The following is an 11658-nucleotide window of genomic DNA, read 5'->3' on the forward strand; positions in this document are numbered from 1 at the left end:
CACTGGCGTGTAAATTACAACCGGATAGCATATTTCTTTTTCTTTTTTTTCTTTTTTACAGATTTACAGAATTCTTGCAAGACCGAGTAACCTTTGCTTGTAAGATTTCCCAAAAATACGTACGCGTCGAACGATGTAACGGTTCGAATTGTCGAATCAAGTGCTAACGCATTGTAACGCGTGTCAGGTGCGTAAGCATGCCAGGCATCACCGGTGCAAAAGCATACCTAGTATGTACCAACGGTTTTGAACTGTTGTAGCGAATGGTACATGGTACAGTTGAAAATTATGCACATGTGGTGTATGTACATATTGATTACTTTAAGTTTTTACCTTTGTACAGATTTTCATTTTCGAGGTCATTTCTGCTGCCAGAAAATGATCTTTACACGTAAATATATACACATCTATTCGTGAAGATATTCTGTCAGACGAATTTTTCCGATTTCTTTAAGAATTCCATCATGGCCGCTCCTTTGGGAGCCACTGGTATGGATTATGTTCGTCTCTCAAGGGGTTATACCCTTGACGATAACTTCGATGACGGACTGGCGAGGTTACTTGCCTCTATATGCCTGAGCTTTTTCATCGGCGTTCGCCGCGAGCTGAAAGAAGAGATTTGAAGCACGAGGTAAGAAGCCAGACGCTTCTTCATTGTGCGGAATGCGTTCTACAGATCGGCTTTTCGCGGTGAACTCTACCTATTCACGTATTCCCCATGAAGACTTGGAAATTAAAGCTTGCAGCCTACATGAAAAAGATTCGAATTGAACTAAGAAGCCTTTTTTATTCGGCCCGTGAAATTGTTATCGCTAGTTCTTAGTTCACTATTAGCGTCAAAACGAGACGGATAAGTGAACGCTAGCGAAAATAAGAACACACATTGACACTCGATGAGTTAAGCCGACGGATAGATGTGAAGGGAAAGAAGAGGTGAAAAGCTCCGCCACCACTGAGCTACCGGCGGTATATACGGCCGTTTATGTGCACACATACCAGTACATAAATACATGACCGTCGAACCGTCGTTCGGCTCTTAAGAAAACATAGACCAGTGGTTCGTAACCTGGTGGAAGGAACGATCGCCGTGTGCGTACCAGTCACTTTGTCAGTGGCGGCCACACAGTGAAATTTTCATATTTTTAGAGAATATTCGCATCAAGATCTAGCGTGAAGCAGTGGCTCTTAACCGGGGAGACTTCTCTCGAAATTTCGACGTCGTCCGATCCTGCATTTTCAATTTAAACCGTGCAATCGTTACAGTATTTTTAGATTCATCAATTTTCCCTCGGTTAATATTATTATTTGCTGGGATTTATTTACGTGAAAGAGATTGTGGCTTAAATTCTAAGGAGCACACGTTCCTTCCATGATTGCAAAAGAAAACCCCGGTTAAGTGGGAAAAAAAACCGATATCCTTGGTTTCTCTTTACGGAGAATAGTTTCGGTGAGTGGTAACACTGCAGGCGTTCCTACATAAAAATCACGTTCCCAATGAATTATCTTAAGCGGGAGACCGACTGGGAGTACCTTGACTTTAAATGCGAAAAATATAACTTGAACGTGTTTCGAATACAATAGTTAAATAACTGGTGTGTGACGCAAACGGGCAGCAACAAAACCGAATGTAACCCAATACACGCTTGGGATAATCGATAGCTTAACAACGACTAGAAAAAATTTACGAGTTGGGCGTGGAACTGTGACAGTTTCCAAATTATTTCCGCTTCTACAAAAATCGTATGCCTTTCACTTTGTATTCATAAATTTCAGTCTCATATATTATATTACAATATTAAATATTATAATATTATATATTATAACATTATAATATTATATATTATAACATTATAATATTATATATTATAACATTATAATATTATATATTATAATATTATTATATTATATATTATATTATATATCTAGTCTTTGCATATAAACACTGTAGTATTAAAGAATTAAGAAATTTGTTCTGTACGAATCAGATATTAGAAAACTTTATGTTGATAAAGGAACGAAAGAAGCAGGTAGTACATATATCTAGTCTTTGCATATAAACATTGTAGTATCAAAGAATTAAGAAATTTGTTCTGTACGAATCAGATATTAGAAAACTTTATGTTGATAAAGGAACGAAAGAAGCAGGTAGTGCGTAACCAAAATAGGACAAAAGTTTCCTCTGTTTCTTTTTTCCTTGCGCAAAGATGTTCCCGGCAACAGAGATAACGCTCGACCGATCGATTCTGGCGCGTTCTTCGAGAACACAGTTCAACACTGGACTCGGCCGTTTCACGGAACAATCGTTTTCCCGCGTTTCTGTGTCGTTTCTCGCATTCTTCCAACCTTAATCACACACGCGGGCGATCTACACGCGATTGAACGTGTTCGCTAAGTTGGCGGTCAAATGAAATTTCTTCCTGCAAAAGATTAACCCTCGATGCAGAACGATATTTGCTAATCAGAAAAATTCTAGACCACCAAAGATATTTGTGGTATGTGACAAAAGATAACCCGATGGCAATTTTCAAGTTTCTTTTAAATGTAACAACACATTAACATATTAATAAGTGTCCAGTAAGAAAAACATTAATAATTGTTCGCGATAAGATAAAGGGCGGTAAAAGAATTCAAATAAATGGACTCACCTTTATCCATCCTCCGTGGGCAGTGACGACAACGTACAGCAAGTACAGATCTATATCTTTCCCGTTGATTTTTGGGCATTTCTTGAATGAAGTTCTGAAAATTAGAGAAAGCAATTAATAAAATCACGTACCCGCAAGAATAATAAAAACAATGATTCCATAAATAGAAACATATCTCGCGCGTATACGATCGTTAATTCGTCTACGAACACTAAACATTTAATATTGCTAAAACGATATGCAAACAATATGGCTGCCAGTGTGCAACAGCACATTTACATAGTCCAACGGACACTAAATGTATTATACAGTCGAAATATGATTTTAAATACACTAGCAGTAAATGAAATGTCCATCGATGTTGTGAGAAAAGTATTTCACTTTTAATGCGACGTCAATGCAGACACTGCCGACTACTTCATTTTCTCAAATGATGTTATTCGAATCCTCGCTGAAACCATGATTACATGCCTGCAATTCAGAACGCTTTGTTTCCATTTCCGAATCGAGTAAAACACGCGAACAATGACGTAATAAACGGTAGCGTCTTCGCGTGAAACGATTTTAGTTTATTCGTCCGTTCGAACCTACACATAGGTGTATCAAAATCCAAAGATAGAGGGAGAGGGGGAGAACGTGCGTTTATAATGAACAAAACAACTGGGAGACGCACAAATCGCCAAACAGATACACACACGCACAAAGCAAAAGCAGAAAGAGAAGAGAGAGAGAGAATCTGTGAGGAAGAGAGACACACACACACACAGAGAGAGAGAGAGGGATAGAAAGAGAGAAAAAAATCAGCAAGTTCATCGTAATATCGGTAGATTCAATCGAACTCCTAACCTCAATCACAGCGAGATACGCATCGTCGACAAAGAAAACACGCGAGACACGTGTAAACAAATAGCGCGGAGCCACAAAGAGGCGACAGGGTCCCTGGAAAACTCGAGACTCGAACCGTACATAACCTCAACTCTGTGTTCACATTCTATACAGAAACGCCAAAGTCGCTTTACTTTCGAATGGTTAAACCGAGAACTTTCTTCGCGTGAAAATAGTTCTCCGGGCGGGCAGAGAGTCGTGCGATGAAGAGGAACAACAGTAATTTTCGCGTAAATAACGTACACAATAACGGGAATCGACTCCGGTCCCGAGAGTATAGAAAGCGAGATGCAGAAAAACGACGGTGTCCCTTACCCTCTGGTCTCATGAAAGTGACGTAGGTCCTTCAGGAAGTTCTCCCTCTCCCTCTCGTAGGTGACGGGGTCCTTGTTGAGGATCTTGGCCATGTTCGCGAGCGAGTAGAGTGCGTGGGCGTGCTAATCGGGGTGTGCTCTGGGTTTACAGGGCACGCAGGGGCAGCGGTCGGAGAAATAGGCGCAGCAGCACATGGGCGCTCATGAGAGCACATTTACGCCAGGAGCGTCCTGGTGGCACGAGGCAGGAGGAGGTGGCGACGATGGACAGGAGAGGACGAGGACGAGGACGACCGCGGGTCGACACGGGGTCGCGACCCGCTCCCGACATCGGGTCGTCTTGTCCTGGCCCGAAGTGTCGGCCGGTGGCCTCTCTGTCGCGCGCGCGAAACAAAACCGCCGCTTCTTCGTTTTCCCTGTCTTTTGGTTGCCGTATACACACACCGGGAAATTTGGTGCACCGATATACGTTTTTTTTATTTATATATATATATATATATATGTATGTATATATATATACTGGCGTACATATATATATATAAATATATATATATATATACACACGCACGCACACACACTCAGGCACACACACACTGGGACTAGGTACGGTGCGTGTAGCCCTCGCGCCGTGAACTGGCCACGCGTGGGGAAAAATCCGAATCCTCGGTTCGTGGCGTACACGTAGTAGGTTCCACACACAGTAGTTCACTGCCGATCGACCGCGCGCGAGAGAGAGCGAAACACGGCGGGCCGCAACGCGAGTTTCCTCGCGGGCCCGCGGACCGCGATCGATTCACCTGTCACTTGTCAACGAAACGCCTCGGCTCGGTATACGTCGCGGCCACGCGCGCCTATTACTCACGATAACCCGTCGAGCGTCGAGCGTCGACCGTATCAACGATTTCGAGCGCGGCGGACCGGACGCGGCTGCACAGACCGGAGCAGTTCTCGCGAGCAGAGCGCGTTTCCCTTGGAGCGAACGCTTGACGTGCGCCCGTATATCAAAATGGCGTCTCCTCCTGCCTGGCATCCATTGGCGAAGCCACGGCCAATTTCCCCCGTGTACACCGATAGCCTACGAGCAGCGCCGACCCTACACAACCGCGACACCGTTTCCGCTGCTGCCACACAACCTCTCGCACCGCGCGGCGGCACACCCTGCACGCACACTCTCTACGTCATTTTACGCGGCCGGAACACCGCGTTGCCCCGACTACACCACCGTATGCGCCTCCGCTTTTTTACCCTCGTCGTAACCGTGCAAACGAAATCCCGGGTCGCGCAGTATTTTTACTTTCGAAACGGTTCGGGACTCCCCTCGCCAGTGGCGCACCGTTTGTTTGAATTGATCGTAACACTTGCCGGTAGAGGCGCATCCTACTCCGGCGGCACTCGCGCGACATCTGTCGCTGCCCGTACGGTTTCGTGCGAAACCGTTTGTTCGTGCCGTGCGCATGCCTGTTGTTAAGCCACGTTCCTATTGTATTTGCTATTGTCGGCCCATCGTAAACCGCGACCGCAAACGATTCTTACGGAGTTGAAATGCCGCTGTTTTCCCCCGTAACCAATTTCCAGCACGCATGCGCCCTTAAGTAAATCCTTCGTGAACGTAGCCTTGATGCTCCGTACTCAAGAGCGCATGCGTACACATGTTTGACTTTGTATCGAAAACTAGCCGCTCACAGTTTTCTTTTCTCTCGGCATTCTTCAATTTTTGCATTTTTCAATCTTTCTTCACTCTTGTTTATATCTTATAAATAACGATTTTCATCGGTTTGATGTTTAGGTGATTCCTTGGAATATGGTTTCTATTGAACCATGGCATTTGATAGCTGTTATCCACAGGGATACGAAACTCGCACTCAAAGTATGTATAGAGTTCGAATATTCCCACAGATATCACTTGTGATTTTTTTAAAACAAAGGACCACGCATGCGCGCGTAGAAGTGATTTTCGAAAAAAGCGCGAGCTTCATCTTTAAAAGAATATATGCCATGCTTGTTAAATGATATTTGTATTTTTGTTCGTCTTCTGAAAGAAATGAATCTTAAGATGAATCAACAATTGTACGAAGATAATGGTTACATGGTGCGATCTTAGAAGATTAGACCACAAATATTTGAATGTGGATAAATGTATCTTTACAACCTCTAATTAAATTAATATAAACTTGCCTTGTATAATACATTAGTCATTTTAATTGCATTTTTTTTATTAGAGTTGACAAGTACGAAATTCTTCAATTACGTAGTTAGTTAATTATAAATATTCTTTTTTAAAAGCCACTAAATTCGTTTCAAGTGATTTTTTTTATTCATATACATTACAAATCAAATAAATCCTGTAACATGTAGCAATATAAATGTGGTATTAAATGAATAGAAATTTGTTCTTTCTACCGTGGATAATACCATAATTGTCTGGAATGATTTTCATCCCCAATTATTTTCTAAGAATAAGATCAATTATTAACGCTGGTTCAATTTTCTTGCTTTACAAATACAAACAAACAAGTATTTGAAATACCTTCCTAGCTTAAGTAACAGATATGTACATCAACGTTTGTGTAAAATTTTGTGTAAAATCTCAAAATGTGTAAAATCTTTGGACAACTTTTGCATGCTTTTCAACAGTAAATCGATATAAGCAAGAGATAGGCAACGCTTTACGTATACAAGACAAAGTTTATGTACTTTATGTGCCTGTATCTTGGATATATGTACTCTATGACAGCAAAAAGCGCGCGAGATCAACAGTGCTACCAACTTGAAAAAACGCTTTTTTGTTAAAATGAGACTTTGAAAATTTTAATATTTTTTGTAGTCCGAGAAAAAACAAAAACCACAAATTTTTTTAAAACATATTGTAGAGATAATTTTATATCTACATAGTCTACAACTTAAACAAATAATTGTTGTTTTTTTTATAATCCTTGTATTATTTTGAAAATATTTTATATATGCAATTTTGTATGTATGTATGTGTATATTTATATATCTGCTTCGAATAACTCACTATCGTGGATCCGTGCGTGAACGTAATATTCACTTTTGTTTTTTTGATTAGAATTCGCCATTCTAAAAAAACGTTAGGGAATTTCACGATCGGAAGATAGCAGCACTTGCTGTGAGCAGAAAAGGATAGAAAAGGAACGAATTTCGTATTGTGCGAATTACTGCACGAAACTACCGACACAACGGCCGGTTCGTTGTTCGTTCCGTGGTTCCTTTCATCTTTTGTAATCTGCTTCGAATTCGAAAGGTAAGTCTTGCACTTAAAACGGACATAATTCTGCGTTTCCATTCAAACAATATCAATTAACGCTTTCCCTCAAAAGCAGTCATATTTCGATTTCTTTATAATTTTCCACACATTTATAACCCCGGAAATCGTTGCTTTTTTTCATCTATCCCATGTGCACGCAATTTTTATGCCCCGAAAGACATCGAATTAATGCAACAGTGTTTGCCGATCTCCGCATCTTTATCCTTCGTAATTAATAACAAAGCGTACAATTCGCCGCGAGCACATTGAGAACAATACAATCGAATTAACCGGACAATAAAAAAATCAGTAATATCCTCCGCTCTTTTACCACCGATCTCTGTATGACCCAACGAATAACCTTTCTCCGTCGCAAGTATGGTGACTTTCAAATGTCAGTTTAATGTCGCGTTAAAAATTTCGGCGAAATCACAAGACATTCGTGAGAAATATGCGTTTTTCAACTTCTAAAACGATTATCTTATACCGCACGCGTGCACGCTACCGAGATTCAAGGATATTCGCTGATGCACGCAAGGACAGAGGTTGAAATGGCAACGTGCAACCGAATTCCGACACACTTGCCGAATTATTGTTTCAGTGTTTTCATGCTATTCGTTCCTATATAAAATTCGTTCTGATTATTTTTCTTTCTCCATTCTTTTCTCATGTGCATACATACGTTCATAACTTTAGTCGCTTTATTCTGTAAATTCTTTCGTTCGTCACGTTCTCTAAATCGTGTCTGACAAGAACAAATACATTTTAATTCGGTTACCGTTAAAACCGAGAACTTTATTGTTATTATTTTTACTTAATTTAAAAATAAAATTATTGATTTGAATAGCGAACTGAATGAAATAAAATTTATACAAATTAAGCAAATTTTAGATTTCTCAATTTAAATTGCATTCAATATCAAATAAAATTCTAATATAGTACTTTTATTTGTGACTACCCTTAATAGTTAAAAAACTTTGTTCTTCCCTTATACTATCCATGAAAGGTTCAGTTCTAAGAGCGAAACAAATCTGAATTGTAGTACTATGACAACTGATACAAAACGCGCTGGTGATAACAGTGATATGGAATCTGTTGAAGATGAAGATGATAATGAAACCACAGAGATTCCTACAGACTTGTTAGCTGCTCTGCGAGGTCGTATCTCTGCACCAGGGATAGAGGTATTCAAATATCGTGTGAATTATAAAAATACATTTTTATAATACAGAGACTAGGTAGTTAAATTTCCGGGTTGTAATAAGATGAAAACAATAAAATAGTTTGTTACTTTCTAATATATGTAATTTTTGTTCAACTTTATAGTCAGTACTTCGGTGATCAGTATACTGCTTCTCTTCAGTAATTATTGACCACAGATTTTTAAAATCTTAATATTAAAAAATTCCATACACATCTCATTAGAAATATCATTAGGTATATTTTATCATTTATGGAATTCTCAGTTAACATACCTTGCTTACTATATCAATATTAATTTAATAATGTAAAAACTTCTTTTGTGTTGTATTATTGTCTATTTAGCTGTTAGTATCATGCACTTCATTAGATTAGTTTGTGATTCGTAGAATTACGAGTGCATTATATGTTGCTTACTCAATCAAAATGAAAAAATGTACATTTTCCAAATTGTTACCCAAGTCACAAAAAAATCATTATCAAACTCTGCTTTTATTTTTTCTTAGGTTTAGATTTTTTAACTTCAAGAATAGAAAATCTATTAAATACTTAGACATTATATTAAATTCTGTAATGAAAATTTTATTTTATGTAATGTTTTTAATTTTTAGCAAATGCAGTCTCTTCCAGCAACAGTAAAACGCAGAATCAAAGCTTTAAAAAAGTTGCAAGTTCTTACAACAAATATTGAAGCGAAGTTCTATGAGGAGGTACATGCTCTAGAATGTGCTTATCACAAAATGTGTATTCCTCTTTATGACATGAGGAAAGAAATAATATCGGGCGATTATGAACCAACTGATGAACAATGCGAATGGGAAAGTGATGAGGATGAAGAAGCATTAGCTAATGATATGAAAACAAAAGCGAATCTCGAAGAAGATAAAGAGCAAAAGAAAGAAGAGTATGCTTTTTTTTTATTTCTATTTAGCATTACGTTCGTTCTATTATTTATTTCATGTTTCTTTTCAATATTTTCACTCAAGTTCACTCACTAGATATATTCACACTTCATTTAATTTGTTCAGTTTCGTCTTATAAAGAATAAGTACTTGAAGAACACATTTGAAGGAGTATAAATGACATAATTAGTGAGAATGTTTTTTATTTAATGATCGTTTACCATTTTAGAAGCGAGAAAGAAGACGTTAAAGGAATCCCCGAATTTTGGTTGACAATATTTAAAAATGTTGCACCACTGGCTGACATGGTTCAGGAGCACGATGAACCGATATTAAAACATTTGTATGATATTAAAGTTAAATTCTTTGAATCTAATCCAATGGTAAGTTGTATACTGCAGGAAAATATTGAATTCTGATATGATTATATAATAATTGTATAAATGACACAATCAGTGATAATGTAGATTGTGGAAATTTATTGAATTGAAAGATAATGAGTTTTTTTGTAGGGCTTTATTCTTGAGTTCTATTTTGAATCAAATGAATATTTCACCAACACTACTCTAACTAAAGAATACATTATGAAATGTACTCCCGATGCAAATGATCCATTCAGTTTTGAAGGTCCTGAAATCTACAAGTGTAAGGTGAGTGTTTTCAATTTGCCAAACGTTAGTTAGGTCAACATAATTATATTACAAAATTAGTAGGTTAACATAATCAGTATAATCATTAACGTAATCAAAAGGCGATATAGATTCTGTGGCACTATAGAGTTCAACATAAGAAACATTTTTCTCTTTTTTCTGAGTGTGTGAAAAAATCTCTAACAAACTCTGTATCTTTTTCTAATAGGGATGTGTAATTAACTGGAAAAAGGGAAAGAATGTTACTGTCAAAACAATTAAGAAAAATCAGAAACATAAATCCTTAGGATCCGTACGAACTGTAACAAAAACCGTTCAAAACGATTCTTTCTTCAACTTTTTCAGTCCACCAGTTGGTAAGAGCAAGCAATACTTCCTTTTTTTAATACTAATCTACAATATAGAGTTTACATTAATGTAATTCATTATTATTGATTCTAGTGCCAGATGATACGGAAACAGAATTAGATGAAGAAACACAAGCTTTATTGGCAAGTGATTTTGAAATTGGTCATTATATTAGAGAACGTATAGTTCCTAGAGCCGTACTATACTATACAGGTACTTCTTATTTTAAAATGTTCACATGTGTTATATAAATTTTTGTTAAGTAATAAAATTTTTATAAAAATTTGTATCTTATTTTAGGAGAAGCCTTGGAAGATGAAGATGAAGATTACGAAGAAGAGGAAGGTGATGAGGATGATCCCGACGAGGAGAATGAAGATGACGAGGAGTTCTCACTAACCAATGCGCCATCAGGTGGGAAACAACAAGGCAATGACCTTTCCGAGTGTAAAACACAGTAGAATACTCTAACAAATTCAAAATAAGAAAAAGATCGTTCGTGCGTATAGTAAGAAAACAAAAAGAAAAAAGCAAAAAGAAACACTAACAAAACCTGACCGATAACTGCCTAGATATCCTGCACCTGTGGTTCCAAAGTAATCCCTGTTTGTATCAGTCATCTAATCATATCATATTTCCTATTCCAGATCAAGCTTAAAACTCTTCAACATACCAATGACAAAATTATGCGTACCCTCCCTTTATCCAACATTGACGGTGAAAAGAAATACGGCTTATTGACAGCTATGATTGTCGTATAGATATATACAAACAAACAAAAAACAAACGAAATGCGCTCTCAGCTCTATACAAATAATCATTGTCATTTTTAATTGCTTCATTTTATACTATATTGTTACGTTTATATACGAAGAAGATAGTTGAATTTTTTTCAAAACGCACGTTGACTTATGGATAAATTTTTCGGTACTGTTAAAGCATTTTTAATATAAAACTTGTGAAAACTGGAGATAGCTCTTTGTTGTTATTTCCTCGATCTACTCTCACGCAAAGATATTGTAATGTTTTCCTTTAATACTCTATTTTCAATCTTTTCGTTAAATCCCGTATACTGGTAAAGAGAAGGAATCAGTCATTTCGCAAATGTGTGTACATAATAATTTTCTGGTTCACATTTACATGTTTTAGTAATTTTATGTAAGTTCGTACATGTAGGTAAGTACCAAATTCGTATATACGTTATTTTTGTAAAAATTAATATTTTGTACCCTTTGGAGTTCAAGGGGAAACTATCAAATTGTAAATTTGAACAAAAAATAAAGAGTATTTTTGCTATTTCATAAAGAAAAATATTTCGGTATTAAGTTTAATATTTATTTAGTTGTGTCCGAATGCTTTATCAATTTTACAATTAATATTGGGAAAAATATAAAAACTGGAAGATTCAAATAGCAGTCATCATAACCGCCAAATTTTTGAATTGTTTTT

The 11658-nt window shown here is 37.3% G+C and overlaps 2 protein-coding genes across 12 annotated transcripts in view; one reads left to right on the plus strand and one right to left on the minus strand.

The window, feature by feature from the left end:
* Window positions 1-5221, minus strand: part of Bap170 (Brahma associated protein 170kD) — a 69822-nt gene extending 64601 nt beyond the window's left edge. For 4 of the 8 annotated variants that reach the window (XR_013034121.1, XR_004489529.2, XR_004489528.2 and 1 more), the window contains exons 1-2: window positions 3846-5218; window positions 2646-2739 (exon numbers count right to left, since the gene is read on the minus strand). Coding sequence is in view for 5 of the 8 variants with exons in the window: in XM_033464891.2 (XP_033320782.2) it covers window positions 2646-2739; window positions 3846-3937 (186 nt within the window). In the remaining 3 variants the exon portion in view is untranslated. Of the gene's footprint in view, window positions 1-2645; window positions 2740-3845 lie in introns of all 8 variants that reach the window. The other 4 variants (XM_076524493.1, XM_076524491.1, XM_033464893.2 and 1 more) reach the window with 4 other exon arrangements.
* A 1729-nt stretch (window positions 5222-6950) lies between these two features.
* On the plus strand, window positions 6951-11179 carry Nap1 (Nucleosome assembly protein 1). 4 transcript variants are annotated; one of them, XM_033464919.2, is made up of 8 exons: window positions 6951-7106; window positions 8152-8293; window positions 8921-9213; window positions 9441-9594; window positions 9724-9861; window positions 10070-10217; window positions 10303-10422; window positions 10510-11179. In XM_033464919.2, the coding sequence occupies exons 2-8, from the start codon at window positions 8156-8158 to the stop codon at window positions 10668-10670; spliced, it is 1152 nt and encodes a 383-aa protein (XP_033320810.1). In that variant the 5' UTR covers window positions 6951-7106; window positions 8152-8155; the 3' UTR covers window positions 10671-11179. The 4 variants fall into 4 exon arrangements, with proteins under 4 accessions (XP_033320810.1, XP_033320813.1, XP_076380624.1 ...); XM_076524510.1 differs by lacking the exon at window positions 6951-7106 and having other exon boundaries at window positions 10510-10623; window positions 10857-11179; XM_033464922.2 differs by lacking the exon at window positions 8152-8293 and having other exon boundaries at window positions 6959-7106.
* The last annotated feature ends 479 nt before the right edge of the window (window positions 11180-11658 follow it).

Source organism: Megalopta genalis, chromosome 9 (assembly GCF_051020955.1).
Source record: "Megalopta genalis isolate 19385.01 chromosome 9, iyMegGena1_principal, whole genome shotgun sequence".
NCBI lineage: Eukaryota > Metazoa > Arthropoda > Insecta > Hymenoptera > Halictidae > Megalopta > Megalopta genalis.